This window comes from Bos grunniens, chromosome 12 (assembly GCF_055505025.1).
Source record: "Bos grunniens cultivar Pamir isolate PY7600 chromosome 12, Bosgru_T2T1.0, whole genome shotgun sequence".
NCBI classification, from domain to species: domain Eukaryota; kingdom Metazoa; phylum Chordata; class Mammalia; order Artiodactyla; family Bovidae; genus Bos; species Bos grunniens.
In genome coordinates this window covers 36,997,211-37,017,181 of record NC_141176.1, presented here as the reverse complement: position 1 = coordinate 37,017,181, position 19,971 = coordinate 36,997,211, and the positions used below count along the sequence as shown (strand labels likewise).

The window sequence follows — 19,971 nt, the reverse complement described above, 5'->3', positions numbered from 1 at the left end:
ATGATATATATCACCTGCCACCTGAAGGTCACTCCGGTTGACCGAGTCCCGGACCAACTAAACAAAGCCTGTTCCTTCAGCAAGTCCTCCAACAGGTGGTCCCCGGTTGAAGGCCCCACTGACATCTGTCGATGCTGTAGCAAGGGGCGCTGTGGCATTTCAGGCCGTTCCATGAGGCTGTCCCACCGGGAGGGCAGGCCTGTTCCCCGAAGTCGCAGGCACGTGACAGAGGAAGCAGACGTCACCGTGGGGCCGTTGATCTTCCTGAGGAAGATGAATGACCGTGGCGTGGAAGGGCCCACCTCCTCTCCCCCTCTGGTGATGCTGGGCTTAGGCCTGGCTACTGTGATGACCTTGACTCTGGCTGCCATTGTCCTGGGTCTCACTGGGAGGCGTCGGGCTGCTTCTCACCCCGTGTGCCCTGTGTCTGCTTCCCAACAAAAGAAGAAAGTGAAAAAAAGAAAAGAAAAAAGAAAGAGACGGACCACAACAAAAACCTGGAAGAGTAGAGGAAAAGTTGTTTTTCCTTCCATACACATGCAGTGGGATACTGCTCCGCAATAGAAAGGAATGAGCCATCAATCAATAGAAATGTTACTGAGTCCAAGCTCGCTCTGCTCGCCACCCGACAGGCCAGTGAATCTGAAAGATGAGGTGTTGAGGCAAAGAAGACTTTAATAAGGGAGTCAGCAGATGGAGAAGATGGCAGGCTAGTGCCTCAGAATAACCATCTTATTAGGGTCTGGATGTCAGGTTCTTTTATGGATCAGAAAGAAAGAAACAATGAGGAACTAAAGTCAAAAGGCAGAATAGAGAGGGAGATTCAGTGGGGAAGTAAAGTGACAGGGTTTTCAGTTTCTTGCAAAACATCTCCAACGGAATGCCCAGCCTTCGGAAAGGGTGTATTAACCTCTTCTATTCACAGGTGGGCAGGGACAAAATATCTCTCCGGGAGCTGAACAAAAGCACTTTAGTTTACAGTCAAGCAGAGGGGCAGGGTCCCCCAGGCAAGCCACTGAGTATGATTGCAATAATAAAAGTAAGTCAAAGAAACAGTTTCCAACATGGAGTCAGATTTGGCTTTCTCCCTGCAACAAAACTCCATTCCACAAGCTTGCAGGAAAAAGTAAGTGAAGATCTTTTTGCTTAGTCAGATAGATCTTTCTGGAAATATCCACCATCTTTGCCAGTGTTTCAAACGTTGAGATTTGTCTTCTTTTTGTTCCTCTTTTGAAAAGGGTCTATTTTACACCTGTAGACTTAGAAATACTAAACTTCAAATCTAGGAGACAAGAACTCAAGTTAAGAAATTTAGCACTTTTCTATGTATGGGAAGATACAAGTGTCAGGGCTCACTAAAAATTATTTGCTTGGCATGAACCTCAGCCATTTGGGGCTTATAATCCTGCATTCTGAATTTCCTCGGGGTTCACCATAGGGAGTGACTGGAGTTGCTGCAGTGTGATGACAGGTGGCAGGTATTCCCCTTCCTTGGGGATCAAAGGCTCACATTGAAGGACTATAATCACTGATTCCATTTCTCAGGCATTCCCTTTTTGGTCATGAATGGCCATTATCTGGGAGACGTTACATGATCAACTTTTGTCCCATGGTACTGAGAGGCTCATTCCAATTCAGTCAAACATTCTTGATATGCCACTTTGGGTGTTAAATTTTGGACCAGACCCCATCAATAATTAAAATTCTCTGGACTCTAACTTCAATCCAGGAGACATTTTCCCTTGCTGCTTCTTCACACACTTACAATCACATTACTGCAATTATTTTATGCAATAAATATGATTTTCTCAAAACATTTAGCCTTAGGAGATTTGCTAGAGGCCTAATTGCACATTAGTTACTGCAAGAGACAGCAATCTTATAAACTAAACAGGATATAAGTAATGCAGACAATGACACAGTGCAGCAGGGAGACACAAAACACAGTTTGAAAACAAAGAACAAATTTAAAGAATGGTTAATATCACTAGTTGTAATCCAGTTGAAATTTATTTTAGGCTTAGTCAATCCTGACTGATTATGTACAAAACCCTTTTGGGGGTCCATTTTTCACAACCTTTGAAGACCATGATGCTGGGAAAGATTGAAGGCAGGAGGAGAAGAGGATGACAGAGGATGAGATGGTTGGGTGGCATCACCGACTTGATGGACATGAGTTTAAGAAAGCTCCAGAAGTTGGTAATGGACAGGGAAGCCTGGCATGCAGTAGTCGTCGGGGTTGCAAAGAGTCGGGCATGACTGAGCGATTGAACTGAACTGAACTGAACTAGTCAATCCTGACTGATCATGTATAAAACCCTTTTGCGGGTCCATTTTTCACAAACTTTTCATCACAACTTATCTCAGTGCAATTTTAACTTTCAAGCTGTAGAGTACCTGGAAAAGATTCTTTACATTGAGTTGGGCCACCACCTACTTGTGGGTGCATCACTTAGCTTGCTAATATGTTACAAAGAGCATATGCTGAGGCTCAAGTTCTAGAGGAAGTCGACAACTCAACTACTCCACTATCTTGGCTCACATAAGCCACCATTTTGATATGGGACTGTTGTAACTGCTTTCATAGCCTTCCTGTGAATTTCCTTGATAGTGAAGCCCTTTCTGTAATAGCATCACAGTACAAAAGAATCTGGGCTTCCCTAGTGGCTCAGACGGTAAAGCGTCTGCCTACAATGCGGGAGACCCGGGTTCAATCCTTGGGTTGGGAAGATCCTCTGGAGAAGGAAATGGCAACCCACTCCAGTACTCTTGCCTGGAAAATCCTATGGACGGAGAAGGCTGGTAGGCTACAGTCTATGGGGTCGCAAAGAGTCGGACACGACTGAGCGACTTCACTCACTCACTTCACTCACAAAAGAATCTACAAATGACAAAAGACTTAAAAGTCAAGGTTAAACAACTGATAAATTGATAAAGACACTTGAACAATACTTATCCCTTAATCGCATCAATTCTTCTGCGCTCAGCTTTCTTTATAGTCCAACTCTCACATCCATACATGACCACTGGAAAAATCATAGCCTTGACTAGATGGACCTTTGTTGGCAAAGTGATGTCTTTGCTTTTTAATATGCTGTCTAGGTTGGTCATAGCTTTTCTTCCAAGGAGCAAACATCTTTTAATTTCATGGCTGCAGTCACCATCTGCGGTGATTTTGGAGTCCAAGAAAAATCAAGTCTCTCATTGTTTCCATTGTTTCCCCATCTATTTGCCATGATGTGATGGGACCAGATGCCATGATCTTAGTTTTCTGAATGTTGAGTTTTAAGCCAGCTTTTTATTTTTCCTCTTTCACCTTCATCAAGAAGCTTTTTAGTTCTTCTTCACCTTCTGTCATGAGGATGGTGTCATCTGCATATCTGAGGTTATTGACATTTCTCCCAGCAATTTTGATTCCAGCTTGGGATTCATTCAGCCCGGCATTTTGCATGATGTACTCTGCATATACGTTAAATAAGCAGGGTGACAGACATACTCCTTTTCCAATTTGGAACCAGTCTGTTGTTCCATGTCTAGTTCTAACTGTTGCTTCTTGACCTACATACAGGTTTCTCTGAATACAGGAGGCAGGTAAGGTGGTCTGGTATTCCCATCTCTTGAAAATTTTCCACAGTTTGTTGTGATCCACACAGTCAAAGGTGTTAGCATAGTCAATGAAGCAGAAGTAGCTGTTTTTCTGAAATTCCCTTGCTTTTTCTATGATCTTTTTAGTTAAGCCCTGGGAACATGGTCAAGACTTTTTCTGCCCCTTGTATGCTGCTGGACAAATGCTGAATGCTCAATACAGGCTCAGTAAATTAAAGATGAATCAGTACAGATGCTGAGCATGTGTGTGCAGACACTGCTCTGAGGACAGCCCAAGACTCCTTCAGCTCCACCCCCGCACAATCCTGGGGGCAGGTACTCTTGTCATCTCAGTTTTACAAATGAGGAAACTGACATAGAAAAAGAATAAGTCGTTTCCAGGATCCCACAGCTGGTAAGTCTCATGAGGACACTGGAGCCTGGAAGCCTGACTTTTCCTGGATGCAGCCTGGAAGGAGAGGGCAGGAGAGCTGGACAAGAAGCACAACCCACCTGTCCTCCCTCGATGCTCTCAGGGAGGCCACCATTCCCAGGGGACCTTGGTGAGTGTGCTGGGTCTGGCCCAAGGCTGCAGAGGATCGGGTTTCAGCCTGGGTCACGTGCTTCAGGGTAGACAGACTGAGGCTCCAGCACATCTCTGCTTCAGCTTTTCTGGTCACCATTCCAGCATGCTGCAGTACGGGCTCTGGATGGCCCTGGCCCCTCTGCTAGCCACCCTCACTGCAGGTGAGTCAAGGTCAGTGATGACTGGGTGCATGCTGTGTGCTGGGACAGAAGCCTGCTGTGTGCTGGGACATAAGCCCGCTATGAGCATCCTCTATTAGACCTCTCATCAGCTCTGAGCATTTATATCACTAAAGGCCACTTTTCAGATGGCTCCTGGTCAAGGGTGCGCCATCAGTAAGTGTCAGATCCAGGCAGGAGCCCAACCCAAGGCCCCATCTCTGTTGGTCAGTGCCTGAGGGAAGAGTGGGAGGGGCACACACCACTGGCCTCTGGCCTCTGGGCTCCTCTGCCTGCACTGTGTTTGCTCTTGTCTGCAGGCCTTCACTCTCTCCCTAACTCAGGTTCTCAGGGGCCACTGTCTCTGGTCCTCTTGTCCTTCTACTCTGCATCTCCTCTCAAGCTCCAAAATCACATGCAGCCCTGAGGGGCCCCATATGCCCTAATGGGTATTAACTTTTCTCTGTGAATTGTCTGCTTCTCTGGGACTCATGTGAAACAAGTACTTGCAGTTGGATTTATCAAAGGAAAATTATTTAATATTCTGTATTCAATTAGCAGTTAACGCCTTTTAGGAACACAGAGCTGACAGGTAATAAATTACTAGTAGTAGTAGTATGTGCTTCTGTTCACTTGTGTCCAACCCAGTGCAACCCTGTGGACTGTAGCCTTCCAGGCTCCTCTGCCCATGGGATTTCCCAGGCAAGCATACTGGAGTGGGTTTCCATGCCCTCCTCCCTCCAGGGAGGTTCCCAGCCAAGGGATCGAACCTGTGTCTTCTGCATTGCAGGTGGTCTCTTCACCAACTGAGCCACCAGAGAAGCCTGTAGTATCTTGTATATATTTATTTAAAATATAAATCTTATAAATAACATTCCATATAGCAATTATAGACATAAATTTATATATACCTGTTTATTCAATACATGTTATATATTTCATATATATATGTGTGTGTATGTATATAAATACCTTTTTCATTGTATTTTTCATTGAATTGCCCACAGTTCTCTGAGGCAGGCATTGTGTCCCAGTAGAACTGAGCTGGGAAGAAGTTGCTCACTAGCAGTGGGTGGAAATTCTGGGGTCTGGGCCACATCCCACTACAGCTGGAGCCTCAGGTCCTCCCATAAAGATCTGCTGAGCAGCTTCAAAGGTGAAGCCCAGGCAGGCCTTGTTCTGCCTCAGCCCAGCAGAGACCCTGTGGGGACAGGATGGAAGGAGCCTAGAGAGGGGCAGTACCTCATACCTGCTGACCAACAGGGGCACAGAAAGACCCACTGACCGGCTGGGGCACAGACATACCCACTGCAGCAGCCCTTCCACCAGGGCTTTGGGGTGGGGGGTGGTTCTGGCCAGCCACGCCGGCTCCCCCCAGTGTAAAATGAGAGAGCCAACCAGCTGAAATGTCAGCTCAGCTATTCTATACTACTGACTGCAGGTGCTATGAGAGCCTGGAAATTCTAGCAGGTAAAGGGGACAACAAAGCCATGACCTTCCCCAAGTGTCAGGTTTCTGGGGTCTCAGGCTTCTCAGCCAGCTTGCTGCCCTAAACATAGCCTTTCTGCATGTTCCTCCTGTGTCTCTTGCTGGCTGTGCCCAGAAGAGCCACCATCTTCAGCACCAGCCCCTGCTCCCTGTTCTCAGTGCAGTGTTATGACAACTCGTCAGTCCTTACAGGCTTTTGCTGGAGGAGCCTCATCACAGGAGCCAGCCCTGCTCAGAGGGGCTGTCACACACCCAGGCCCCACTCTCCTTCGCTCTTCACAGGGACAGCAGCCCTCTCTCCCTGTAGCGGGGCCCCGTGCCACCTCCTGGGCCTCATCGTTGCCTGCCCACCAGGATGGCCCTCTGCAGCTAGGAGCTGCCAACAGTGCCCTGCGGGCTTTTAGTAAGAAACAAACACCCTGGGAAAGAGGAGGGAAGGGGCAGAAGGGGCGAGCTGCAGGGCCAGGGGCTGGGGGACAGGCAGGTCCTTTCCATGGTGCCCCAACTATGAGGCCTCCCAGGGGTTGAGTGCTGCTTTATAAGCACAGGAGCTTGGTGGTGGGCCCCCCGACGCCTGCCCAGACCACAGTCTTCTGACCACGATCGAATTCAAGGTGGAGGGTGGGTGCCTGGCAGGGCTCTGCTTCTCTGTCCTGTGACCTGGCGAGTCCTCACCTAAGAGTGAGGCTAGCTGTCAGACCACCTTCTCTCTCCACGTCTGCCCACAGAAGGTGGGCCAGGCTGCAACTGAGCTGAGTGTCCCCAAGCCTCCTTGCCATTGCTGCTGCCATCAAAGCCAGCTGTCCCCTGGCCTGCAGGGTCTCTCCCCAGCTGCTGAACTTCCTTTGGCATTTACAGCTGCCTGGGGAACAGGACCACTCCATGGCTGTGCCCCACCGGAACCCGTGGTGGGCTCCCAGGACTCTCAAAAAGCGAGGACTGCCAGGTGATGTCCAGGGAGGGCAACCACTTGTCTCAGCCATTCCGGGGCGGGGGTGAGAGGCATTCAGGGAGTCCCTGAAGAGGCAGAGTTGCTCAGAATCTCCCTGAGACATGGCAAGGTAAGGTGGCAACACTGTCCTTGAGGAAGCAGTCGACAGCGGCCTGTGCTTCTGACCCCAGGCACTACCCAGCCAGTGTAACCAGAAAGCAGGTGTGCTTGCTTGCAGGGCTGCGGCAGGGACCCAGGGAGGTGATGCACATGAGGTGCTGGGAGGTTCAGAGCCGCAGGTCTGTGGGACCTTCGATTAAGGCAGGAGCTACGTGGCTGGGGCCCAGACACCCACGGCAGCCACCGGGTAGCTGAGCTACTTGCTGTGTGTCACCAGACAGCTCTGTGTGCAGTAAGAGCAAGGAGAGCAAGGAGCAAGTAGGCCTGTCCCTGGTGACTAAGAAAGGGATTTGGGTCAAGGAGTCTGGCAAAGTAAGCACCTGAGCTGAGGTGCCAACTATCAGCACCATTCAGGTACATGTGTTAGTCACGACCCACCTGCTCTCACCGCGTGTTTCCCTGTTGTCCTGCCCAGCAGGAGGCTGGCTGCATCTTCTGCCCTCTGGACTCCTCTGATAGAGGCCTTGGCTGCCAGCCCTGCCTTACAGGTAGGTAAGGGCTGGCCGGAGGCCCTAACCGCATTTGGGAAAGACTGGCACAGGATGGGTGAGGAGGGTGCTGGGTCTGCAAACTCCCCGGGAACCCAGGTGGTCTCAAGCCCATCCCCTCAGGGCTGTGGGGAGAATGCACTGAGATGAGGCAGAGGAAGTATGCACAGAGATGAGGTTCTGTCCCTTCCCAAATGTGTAGTCCTGGCAGAGTCTCACAGTCCTTAGTGTACAGGGCCAGCTCTCAGGCCCCTGTACACCATCCCTCAGCCTGGGGGCTCCTCCAGGATGAAGTCCAAACCCTGTCAGGACCCACCCATGAGATGTCCCCTCACAGATGGAGATTTGCCCTATCTGCACGGTGCTGCTGAGCCATACCTGGCCAGGAGCTTCAAGCCCAGGAGGGAGAGGCCTCATCCCAACACCAGTGTCCACTCAACAGGTCAGGTCTGAATTCTGTCCACTGTTTGCACAATGAGGAGGATGACTTGCTAGTCAGGTGCTTCTCCAAAGGCTTGTGGAGGCTAACTGTTCAGTACTGAGTGTGGCCAGCAGTCCAGGGGCTGGTGAAGGATGACCACAGGAAAGCCACACTCAGGGTACAGTAGGCCCCTTGGTACCCCAGTTATAGGAGCCCAGGATGCCGTGCTCAGCTGGGAATTCAGGACCTACTTAGCACTCACCAAGCAGCTTCCCTGGTGGCCCAGCAGTAAAGAATCCGCCTGTAATGCAGGAGACCCATGTTCGATCCCTGGGTCAGGAGGAAGGTCTCCTGGAAATGGGAATGGCAACCCACTCCAGTATTCTTGCCTGGAGAATCCCATGGGAAGAGGAACATGGAGTGCTACAGTCCATGGGATCACAAAGAGTCGGACACGACTGAGTGACCAACAATTTCACTTTTACTTTCACTAGCACTCACCAAGGCTTGCCATGTGTCCAGTGCCCTGCAGAGCTCTGTCTGTTTGAATAATGTCATATCCAGTCCTTCCGGCCCTTCCAGCCCGAGTGGTGTGGTTCTGATATGCATTTTATAGAAAGGAAAACGGAGGCTTGGGGAGTTGGGAGCCTGCCTATCACAGCCGTCTGTGGGAGGCCAGAGCTCCCTACAGGCTGAGCAGAGCAAGGATCCCCAGCAGTTAGCACCGGCCACTCTCCTCTGCATGGGCAAGCGGGAACCAGCCCCCATGCTGTGTCTCCAGGGAAGCCCTTTCTAGTAAACTGGGAGGGGGACCAGCTCCCTGCACCCCCAGGTCCACGGGAGTATCAAGGGCACCAGGGCCTGGGAGATGGTCACTGCTTCTCCTTTGAAGACAGCAGCCCAGGCTCTTCAGAGAGAACTCATGATCTAGGCTGCTTTCTCCACAGTCCTCAGTCAGTGTCTGCAGTGCCCAGCAGGACACTTCTGTCCCAGCGAAGCCACACAGCCCATCCCATGCCAGCCGGGCACATACGGCCCCCTCCCGGGCCAGGACGAAGCCACAGCCTGCACTCCGTGCCCTGCAGGCAGGGCCTGTATGCGGGCTGGGCTGACTCAGCCAGATGCAGAGTGCACACCAGGGTAAGGGGCTCTGATATCTCCTCCGCGGAGGCTCAGAATCCTCCTCTTCCACTGTCGGAGAATCAGCGCCTTGGGTTCAGGGAGGGCTTCTCCAGGAATTCACCCCCTTGGTATCTCAGGAGGGCCCCAGCAGGGCTTAGGGTCACACCAGTCCCTGGTTCCAAGACCTCCTGAGGGAGCCCTGGGGCCTGAGCATGCTCAGGAGCAGCTGGGGAAAAGGAAGCTCAGAGAGGCCAGGTCACCATGCCAAAGCCACACAGCAGGCTGGTGGGCACAGTGTAAGTCTCCCCAGGATGGGAGGGCTCTGCCTGCTGGGTACCAGGCTCTGACACCTTGGTTGCCGTAGGTACGTGTGCCCTGTGGGCTCTTCGAGTCCCCACGCTCCCACCCATGCCTGCCCAGCTGGGACCTTCAGCAACCGCAGCAACCTCTCTGACCTGTCCCAGTGTGAGATCTGCCCCTCGGGACTAGCCTGCCCTAGGGGTGAGTGAGGGCAGAGGGGCAGCCTCGCTACCTGCCAGACCTGCCCCTGGACGAAGAAGCAGGGGGCCCAGGGAAACAGACCCCACCCACAAAGAGCACGGTCCACCTCCCAGATGGGACCATGAAGAATGTTCTTAGGTCCCAGCCCACTCTCTCTACGCAGGGGGAGGGAGGCAGCCTCTGGGCCACTGCTGACTCTTTCCAGAGGGCTGTGGCTGGAGGGGCTGAGGCTCCTGCAGGCCTAGTTCACAACTGTGTTTGCAGGAACTGGGGGTCCAGGCCGGCCCCCCACTCTGTGCCCAGTTGGCCATTATTGTCCTTGGGGCACCAAACAGCCAACCCAGTTCCAGTGTCCCCCGGGTACCTGGAGTAACCAAACTGGACTGACGGCGAGCGAGGAATGTGCGCCCTGTCCTGGGGGCTGGTTCTGTGTCGGGGGAGCCCAGGTGCCCTCGGGGACATGCAAAGCTGGACACTACTGCCCGGAAGGTGAGCGGGGCAGTGTCTGTCCTGGCAGGGTCAGGGGCCAGAGATGAGGGCTGGGGCAAGACCATGAGCAGCCTTCAGCCCTCCCAGATCAGGGTTGGGTCTCAGGAAGACGTTCCTGAGAGGAAGGCTGGGACTGGTCAGCCAGCAAGTACCCTGACTGAGGGTTCCCCCGGTCTCAGCCCAGATGACGTGGTCCTGTAGGAGGGGCTCCTCTGCTCCCTGCCCCTCCCCAGGGCCTCCCTTGAGGACCACAGCCCCCCGCCTCCGCTGGGAAGAGGTGAGGAACTGCTGTGATGACAGTGTGGCTCTGACTCCTCTCAGCCCCTGCTCTTCTCCCTGACACAGGTACCAAGTGGGGCGCCCAGCTCCCCTGCCCAGAGGGCACCTACAGCTCCCAGTCAGGCAACAGCCAAGTGGAGGACTGCCTGCCCTGCCCACCAGGGGCCTTCTGCCCCAGAGGGGCCCCAAAGCCTGTGCTCTGCCCAAGGTATGGGAGGATGGAGGCGGCGGCGGGGCTGCTCCTGAAGCTAAGTGACCACATGTTACACACTGGAGCCCAGTGCTGCTCCAGGCACCGGGGGGTCTTAGAGAGACCCTCAGGACCTGGCAGCCTTTTTGAGACAAGACACAGAAACCGAATGGGCAGGGCCAGGGTGCAGGGCCTAGGGTGATGGGCTGATGTGGGAGCCGCATGTCCATGGGCCCAGAGGTGAAGGAGGGAGGGAGCTTGGGGCTGGAGTCAGTGAGGAGGTGCCTGTCACACCTTTGGTGGGCACTGAAACCGTGAAGCCACCTCAGAATGACCCGGCCCAAAAGCCAAGGGCCTGGAAGCTAACTCCACTTGGGGTCTCAGCAGAGATTTGGCCCAAGCTCTGGGGTTCTCTGCTAATAGACTCTTTTATCAAGTTGTGCCTTTTATTCCTGTAGTCAAAAAGCAAAACTTGGAATTTTTTTTATTTTAAAAAAGAGCAATCTATGGTCTTGTAAAAAAGTAAAAACATTATCCAAAAATAAGTTTCAGAACAACTATAATTTCAAGGTAAAAAACAAAATCATAAGATTACAAAGCAAAATGTAAATGGACATTTATAACATCTGAGAGAATTTGGAAAATCTAAGCACAGCATGAAAGGCAGAAATAATTGAGGAAAAGACTGCAAGATTTGAACACAATGTTTCAAACCTCTATCCTTTAAAGTTGCTCTAAAGGAAGCTAAAAGGTAATCACCAAAGCAGGGAGATATTTTCAACATGAACAATAGGCTAACCATCCATCTACTTAGTACCTTACTATGTAAAAAGCCATTACAAACCATATAAAATATGACAGAGAGACAGAACCAGCAGAAAAACAGAAGCAAAGTATGAAAACAGGCACCTTTAAAAAGAAGTACGACTGGCCCATAGCCAGGTTGTAAAACGTTTTGCATCTTATGACCATGTAGGCTGTTTGGGGTCACACCCGTCCCGTCGGTGGCCTGACCCAGGGCCTGAGCCTACCCTTGAGCCCTGCAGTTGGCATGGGGGCAGTGGTGACCCTGCCTGGGTGTCACGGCTCCTGCCCCAGGAAGACTCTGGGCCCACACCCTTCGCTCCACTTCCACTCTAGGGGAACCACCCGCCTGAGTCCTGGTGGGAGGCTGGCTGTGGCCTGTGTCCTGTGCCCAGCTGGCCACCACTGCCCTGAGCTGGGCACCACCACTCCTCGGCCATGCAGCCCGGGCAGCTTCTCGGTAAGTGTTCGCTCCAAGGCCCTGGAGTGGGGGAGTCCTAGAGTCAGGGACACGGGGTACAGGCCAGCGGAACGGAGCCTCCATCCTGGCCCCTCCTCCAGACTCTGGAAACCTACGGACCAAGGAGATACTCAGAGACCACCTCAATTCTGCTGGCATCCACCCTGCTGTTGGGCCCCCCCACACCCACCCCCCTCAGAAGGGGAGGCACACGGAGCCTAGGGCCAAGGCCAAAAGTATCCCCAACCTGATTCGACATGTTTCCTGAGCACCTGCTCTGCCCAGGCCTGACCCTGATGTCGAGGTGTGGAAAGAAACCAGTCTTCTTGCCCATCCCTCTTTCCAGGGTCCAGGTCATCTCTGGTGCCAGGATTGCCCAGGAGGAAAACTCTGCAACCAGACAAAGCTGGCCAGCCCTGCTGCATGTCCACCTGGGCATTATTGCCCAGCCCGCGGCTTGCTGTCCATTCCCTGTCCCCAGGTGAGACATTCCCTCTGAACTCCGACCTCTCTGCTTCTGTGTGGAAAAGCTCTGCAGCCATCAGTGTCCCTCCACCAAGGCAGGGCCACACCAGGCCTTCTGCTCCCACCCCTGCTCTGACAGGGCTGGGACACCTACTTTCCTGCAGCTGGTTTCTGATGATGGCTCTAGACCAGAAAGTCACAAGGGACAATGCAAGCCAGGCCTGTGGGGTGGGAGAGGAGTAGGGACAGGAAGGAGGCCCAGGTGGAACCCCAGCCTCCCAAAGCCCCTCTCTCATGCCCTTCCCCCAAACCATGGCTCCCCTCCCCAAGAAGCACACCCCTCCTAGGTGACATGGTGGCTTCTGTTTGCTTGTCCTGCCTGCTATCAAAATCTCCTCTGCATTCCAGTTACAGATTGTGTGCTTTGCAGTCAAACACTTGATCTTCTGAAAAGTAAATCCTACCCTTTCTTATGAGCCTGTTGATCAGGCCTTTCCTGAGGGCTCCCCTGCCCGTCCGTCCCAGACCCTGCTCTGCTCCCTTCCTGGCAGAGTGACCAACCTGTTCAGGCCTAGAGCCCCACCCTGGCTTCAGGACCTTGACTTTGGCAGCCTTCTCCCTACCCAGGGCACCTTCCGAGAGGCCCCTGGGGCTGCCCGTGTGGAGGACTGCCAGCCATGCCGCCCTGGGGCCTTCTGTGGCAGAGCTGGCTTGGTCGAGCCCCAGGGCCTGTGCCGTCCAGGACATCACTGTGGGCCTGGTTCCAACACCTCTTCCCCGGTGAGTGCAGGCCCCACAGGGCTGCCCAGAGGCAAGCCTCCTAACCACCCAGGACTGGCCCAGGGTCAGGAGACACACAGAGGGCAAACCCTAGTGCCTGCCCTTGAGGGATCACTGCCTAGTGGGCTGACAGGGTGCCCCCAGCAGGTGGGAGGAAACCACCACAGAGCAGAGCTAGTGGGTGCAGAACCATTACACATGACCAACAAAGACAGGGCCAAAGTATCTGATGACAATCTCCAGCTTCCACCCAAAAAGGAACCAAACACAAACAACCAGAAAAAAGCACAGCTGGACCGGCAATAAGGACAGGAAGCAAAGTCCTTTTGTACCACAGGCATCTGCGAGAGTGCGTGCTCAGTTGCTCAGTAATGTCCGACTCTTCGTGACCCCACGGACTGTAGCCCACCAGGCTCCTTTGTCCAGGGGATTCTCCATGAGTTGCCATTCCCTCCTCCAGGGGATCTTCCCGACCCAGGGACCGAACTCGGGTCTCCTGCATCTTCTGCATTGACAGGTGGGAGCTTTACCACTAGGGCCACCTACAAAGTCCCACTGTCTGCATCTCAGTTCAGTTCAGTCACTCAGTCCTGTCCAACTCTTTGCGACCCCATGAATTGCAGCATGCCAGGCCTCCCTGTCCATCACCAACTCCCGGAGTTCACTCAAACTCACGTCCATCGAGTCAGTGATGCCATCCAGCCATCTCATCCTCTGTCGTCTCCTTCTCCTCCTGCCCCCAGTCCCTCCCAGCATCAGAGTCTTTTCCAGTGAGTCAACTCTTCGCATCAGGTGGCCAAAGTACTGGAGTTTCAGCTTCAGCATCAGTCCTTCCAATGAACATCCAGGACTGATCTCCTTTAGGATGAACTGGTTGGATCTTCTTGCAGTCCAAGGGACTCTCAAGAGTCTTCTGCAACACCACAGTTCAAAAGCATCAACTCTTTGGCGCTCAGCTTTCTTCACAGTCCAACTCTCACATCCATACATGACCACAGGAAAAACCATAGCCTAAACTAGACAGACCTTTGTTGGCAAAGTAATGTCTCTGCTTTTCAATATGCTATCTAGGTTGGTCATAACTTTTCTTCCAAGGAGTAAGCGTCTTTTAATTTCATGGCTGCAGTCACCATCTGCAGTGATTTGGGAGCCCAAAAAATAAAGTCTGACACTGTTTCCACTGTTTCCCCATCTATTTCCCATGAAGTGATGGGACTGGATGCCATGATCTTCGTTTTCTGAATGTTGAGCTTTAAGCCAACTTTTTCACTCCTCTTTCACTTTCATCAAGAGGCTTTTTAGTTCCTCTTCACTTTCTGCCATAAGGGTGGTGTCATCTCATATCTGAGGTTATTGATATTTCTCCCGGCAATCTTGATTCCAGCTTGTGCTTCTTCCAGCCCGGCGTTTCTCATGATGTACTCTGCATAGAAGTTAAATAAGCAGGGTGACAATATACAGCCTTGACGTACTCCTTTTCCTATTTGGAACCAGTCTGCATCTGCTAGTCCCCAAAAGCAAGACCATTACCAGAGGCTCTAGGACAGTGCTGCCAGAGAACAGTGTGCAGTACCGATCAAGAGCCCCCTGGCAGCTCCATCTTCCGACCCAATAATTCAAACATGGGGAAAAGCCTGAAAGAGGAAAAAGTGATTTATGGAAAGACGATCAAACCACAGATTTTAATAGCAAAACAAAAACTATTACAAAACACTATCAAGGCTCAGTAATAAGAAAATATCTAGTCAGAGATACGGCACATCAACCCAGTGGGATTTTAGGTAACTCTTAATAACAACAAGTAAGTATACTATGTTGAAACATAAATGATTGAGAGATGATTGATAGATAGAAACAGATATACCTTACACAATTGAAGCTGTATATCAATACTTTTAGCAAACAGAGAGCTGGGATGGTTTGGGCTATTTAATACTAAAGTTTGCTTTATTTTTCTGCAAAGTTAACCTCCCAGAGCTCTCCGCAGGGGAGGTGTGAGTGAGGGTCAGCACATGTGCACAAACAGGAGTGGCCAGGTGGAGCCAGGAAGGCTTCCTCAGAGAGGGGTCAGACGGGACCAAGAGGGAACCAGAGAGAACCCTCTCGTCCTTGACTTTAAGCCTTGACAGGCCCCTCTTCCTCCAGGAGGGACTCCCCTTTGGTGACCTCTGCCCTCCCGGCCATTTTTGCCCAGCTGGCACCGAGAACCCCAGACAGAGGCCCTGCCCTGTGGGCACTTGGAACACGGAGAGAGGGGCACCGGATGTGAGCTGGTGCCTGCCCTGCCCACCTGGGCTCTTCTGTGCTGAGGTGGGGCAGGCTGCCCCCAGGGGCCCATGTGCATCAGGTGAGGAAGCCTTTGACTGCTGGCAGGAAGGCACCAAGCAGAGGGGGGCCAGCCAGCCACCCTGGTCCTGGCAGACAGAATCCAGGGAAATATGCCTGTGTGGCTGTGTTTGTGCAAACAGGAGCCACACTGGAACACAGGACCCTTGGGGATACAAATGCAAGGAGCTGGGCTGCAGCCCCCAAAGCAGACCAGCCTGAGCACTTTCTCTGCCTCCAGGATTTTACTGTCCAGGAGGGGCACAGACCCCAAGACCTCTTGGTGGGCTTTGGGGAAACCTCGGCATGGAGGACCACGCCTGCCCTGAAGGCTCTCTGGCGACCATGCCCTGGGTGGACAGGCAGCACAGCAATGGCTCAGGTACTTGGTGCAGAGAGCAGAGCAGGGTTGCTGTGAAAACCACTATAGCATGGGGTGGACAGAGCCAAAAGGCAACTCTGCTTTCCAGGCCAAGAGAGCCACCAAGACAGGACCTGTCTACCTGGTCATTACTGCCCCCAGGGCACTCACTGCCTACCCCTGGCCAGCCCTCCAGGCACATCCAGTTTAGGCCAGGGCCCGAGCCAGCCTCAAGGCTGCTGGCAATATCCTGAAGGTGAGGTGACAGAAGGGGGCGGATGGGCACTCCTGGGGACACAATCAAGGCTGTGTCCTGGGGCCTGAGGGGCGGCAGTTCCCTGGGAGCCTATTCTCCCCACTGGCCCAGGGCCTGGGGGGCCCTTTGAAAGGTGGGGAAGAAAAGGGCCTTTGGCCTTGGGCAAAGCCCAGTGTACAGCTCCTTCCTGTGGGAAACCATGTTAATTCTGATGGGGATGTGTAATGTTGAGGTGAAAATTCGACGAAGCAGAGCAGAGGAAGGCAGTGAGGAAGACCTCAGCCTGACTGAGGCTAAGACGGGGCCACAACACAGGATGTGTGCTCGTCATCAGGCAGATGGGAGAGGGGCTCTGGCCTCCTGCAGGGTGCACCAACCCGCAGCTCCATCCAGCTGCGTCCTTGGAGGTGGGGGCACTGCACCCGCCCCGATCTGTGCTCACTCCCAGCTCAGCCTCAGCTGAGCAAGGAGGGGGACACACAAGGTCAGGAGTCACAGGACCTCTGGCTGGAGGAACCTCAGGGGACAGGACCTCGGTGCCACCGGTGCCGGTTCTCAGTGGCGAGGGCTGACCTGGAGCCCACATGTGTAAGACAAACACCAGCCTGAGAGTCCCTGCCAGGAGGCACAGCCTCACAGGCACGTCCTCCAGGGTGAGGTCGGGGCCCAAGGCTGGTAAAACCAGCCCCTGACTTCGGCCGCTCTTGTTCCAAGATGGCCCACCCTCTCCTTGTCTCTTCAGCGCCCCTGGTGCTGTGGAGGTGGCGTTCACGCAACTGTGAGGCCGCAGTGCTTAGAGACGTGTCCCTTGGGCTTCTTCCAGCATCCTCAGCCTGTGTCAGAGTGCAGCATGCAGGCATGCGGGGCCCCACACGTGCATGCAGATGTGTGCACATTCAGACTTCCACAAACCCCCAGCCTTGAGGGCCATCACAAAGAGGGAGTCACGTCTTTTCCTTTTCTCTTCCAAAACAATACAAGGGCCCTTAGGTCCTCAGAGTTTGGCGTCAGTATAATCAGGTGCCCCTACTCATCCCCTAAAGGCTTGAGCAGACCAAAAGGGGACATAAAGGTGCAAATGGAACAAAAGACCTGGCCAAGATAAAAACAGATTTCCAGAATGCCCAGAGGCCTACATTTTGCCACCCAGAGCCCCCACCCGCTTCTGTTCTGTGCCCACATTTCTCCTGAATGGGGCAGATGCTGGCATCCTGCATTTTCTCCCCACCTTCTAGTTCCTAAGCAGGGTGCCACCCAGACAACCCATAATTTAGAAGGAGACACATCTCAGGACCCCATCCGACCCTGTACCACCCGACATCCCCACAGAAATCAAGACTGGACAGGACCCTTGGAGTCAAGGGGCTGTGACAGGAAATGGCCCGCTGCAGCGTGTACACCTGGTGGGGGCGGGTTGAGCGACTGGCTCTGGGCTGGGGAGGCTGTTCTGTGATCTCACCCACCCCTGGCTTTGGGCAGGAGCTGAAGCTGTCGGAGGTGCCTGTGCCACAGCAGGGGGCCCCTGCCCTCCAGGCTACTTCTGTCCAGTGGGAACAGGGGTGCCGCTCCCCTGCCCTAAGGGCACCTTCTCGGATCGGTGAGTGCCCCCAGCCACGGGGATGAGTCCAGAACTGTCTTCTCCCTGGTCCTCCTTCCTGCACTGACATCTCACCAATGACATGCCTCTGCCTCAGAGGGTCACACATGGGCCGTAGGGAGCAGGACTCCCATCCGGCCTATGGGGCAGACACCCTGTGCCTAGCAGTAGAAAGAGGGGAGACAGCTACCCAGGATGTCCACAGCTCGGAGCTTGAGAACACACCGTGCCAAGAAAGAAACCATCAAGAACATGGCTTGTTCACCTGTGTCTCATCTGAGAGCAGAGGCCTGTGTCCCCACCTTCAAGGACCTCCCAGCCCCAGAAAAGGATGCCCCAGAGCAAGGGGATAGCAGTGGAGCCAGGGCTGGAGGGCTTCTGGCCATTCTGGATAGCTCCAGACCCAGCGGTCCAGACTCAGGCAGCCTGAGTCTGATTTGGGGATTAAGATAGAAAAGGCCCCTCCACCCACGCAGCTATCTTGAGAGAGAGAGAAGCCAGCCCTTCCTTCAGCATCTGCAGAACTCTGCCCTGGGTACCCTGAATATAGGAGGAATCCCAGGGGGATGACAAGAAGGGAAATGTAGAGGCAGCTCCGCCCCCTGAGAGCCCATCCCCCATCCGCTGCTTGCTGCCCAGGACCCTCCCCACCTGGCTCCAGCCCGGCTCCCAGGTCTCTGTCTCTCCAGGATGCTTCTTTCCACGGCCTCCGAGTGTTCGTCCTGCCCCTCTGGCCATTTCTGCGGTGCGTCTGGCCTCGCTGCCCCCTCGGGACCCTGCTCCCCCGGCTACTTCTGTCTGGCAGGAGTCACCTCCCCAAACCCAACAGGTAAGTGCCTCTCAGGACAGGGGTGGTCCCCACACTGGCCACAGGCAGGTGGGTAGTCTAATGATGGGATGTAACTGAATGCGGGCAGTTTGAGGACAGAGGCCGTGTGTGAGCAGGGTAGGCCTGACCGCTACTCCTGGGCCCCCTGGCTTCCTGTCCCCGGCCTCTGTCCAGCAGTGTCTCACAGCATGCTCACTGCCCTCCTGCACTGCAGTCATGGCATTCTGGTCACCCTGCAGCCCAAGCCCACCCCAGACCTACCCCACCTCCTGAATCAAAGCCCCAGTGGTCTAAAGCTGGGAATGTCGCAGAATTGCAGAGATGAAGGCAGGGAGAGCCAAAGGCTTCCGGAGACCAGGCAGCGGGTGTGAGAAATGCCCTATGGGCCACCCAGAGGTGAGCTGGCTCGCCAGTGGTGTGGCTCTTGTCTCCATCCCATGGGAGAGCGCCTCGTAGTAGGTTGGGTACAAGACCCCCTGCCCGCAGCGGGATGCAGGCATATTAAGAAAATAATCTCAGAGCCTCTAAGGGCACTCCAGGGAGCGTGAGCAGACAAGGCTTTGCGTCTGGAAGAGTGGGTTACCGTCTCAAGCCAGAACCCCAGGACACTGTAGCATCACCCCTACTCGCCTACCACAGGGGAGTTTTAGGGGGCTCTAATAGCTTAGCCCGTGTGTAAAGGACTTGCTTTTTGATCTGTCAGGGCTGTGCAGATGCTAGCCATGGGCATTATTTCTTTATAAAACCACTGAGCCTCTGACCCAAACCCAGGTCCACATTTTATCCCGGCGGCACCACATCAGTCGCCCAGCTCTGCTGTGACTGGACCTGCTGACCTCGGCCAACCTCCTTCTCCCCAGGCTACTCGGAGCAGGGGGGTCCCTGTCCCCAAGGCCATTTCTGCCCCCAGGGGACCAGCCTCCCCCAGCCTTGCCCTGCTGGCTCCTACAACAACCTGACAGGCCAAGCCTCCTGCTTCCCCTGCCCTGCCGGCTACTACTGCCCTGAGACCCTCACGACCTACAGTGGGCACCCCTGCCCGGCTGGCTTCTACTGCCCCAGGGGTGAGTGCCTGGGCCCTGCTCAGCTAGGGGGAGGGGGCCGAGGTTGGTTCTCACTGCCCTGGAAGCTGCAGCAACTTCGGAGCCCAGAAGTCCTCTACATCCAAGACTTAGTCCTCTATGTCCATAATATATCCATGTCGACTGAAAAATAAAGATATTAGGTAGTAATGTGTTACAAACTTGGAGGGCCAATGCCCTTCAGCACAGCTGACCACCTGGAGGAAGAGTCCTGCGTATTCTGTGGCTTTGTGGATCCCAGGGCCAGGGCCACACAGCCAGGGAGTCTGGTGGAAGTGGTGGGTGAGGAGGGGCTCCTGTGGCTGAGGCCAGGGCTCTGTGGGGACAGGCCCTGCAGGAAGGTGGCACTGCCCCCTACCCCAGCCCAGGGCAGGGCTGGACTCCCAGGCTGGATCCAACCTTCTGAACTTTGCTTTTCAGGCACCAAGTATGCCACCCAGTTCCCCTGCCCCCGGGGCTATTATAACCCAGACCCACTGACCCAGAGCCTGGACAGCTGCCTACCCTGCCCGCCTGGCCACTACTGTGAGCAGGAGAATCTGACGCAGGTCTCCGGGCCCTGTGAGGCAGGTATGTTTCCTGCAGCACATGGAG

The 19,971-nt window shown here is 53.9% G+C and overlaps 1 protein-coding gene across 1 annotated transcript in view; it reads left to right on the top strand.

The window, feature by feature from the left end:
• The window catches only part of LOC147361714 (uncharacterized), a 53,246-nt gene continuing 33,275 nt past the window's right edge, over window positions 1–19,971 (top strand). Inside the window, exons 1-14 of the mRNA XM_086328412.1 lie at window positions 1–425; window positions 4,274–4,332; window positions 4,443–4,506; window positions 9,324–9,460; window positions 9,764–9,949; window positions 10,295–10,436; window positions 11,559–11,682; window positions 12,775–12,927; window positions 15,073–15,274; window positions 15,494–15,634; window positions 17,349–17,466; window positions 18,156–18,295; window positions 19,156–19,359; window positions 19,798–19,947. Coding sequence (XP_086184538.1) covers window positions 1–425; window positions 4,274–4,332; window positions 4,443–4,506; window positions 9,324–9,460; window positions 9,764–9,949; window positions 10,295–10,436; window positions 11,559–11,682; window positions 12,775–12,927; window positions 15,073–15,274; window positions 15,494–15,634; window positions 17,349–17,466; window positions 18,156–18,295; window positions 19,156–19,359; window positions 19,798–19,947 — 2,245 coding nt within the window. The remainder of the gene's footprint in view (window positions 426–4,273; window positions 4,333–4,442; window positions 4,507–9,323; window positions 9,461–9,763; window positions 9,950–10,294; window positions 10,437–11,558; window positions 11,683–12,774; window positions 12,928–15,072; window positions 15,275–15,493; window positions 15,635–17,348; window positions 17,467–18,155; window positions 18,296–19,155; window positions 19,360–19,797; window positions 19,948–19,971) is intronic.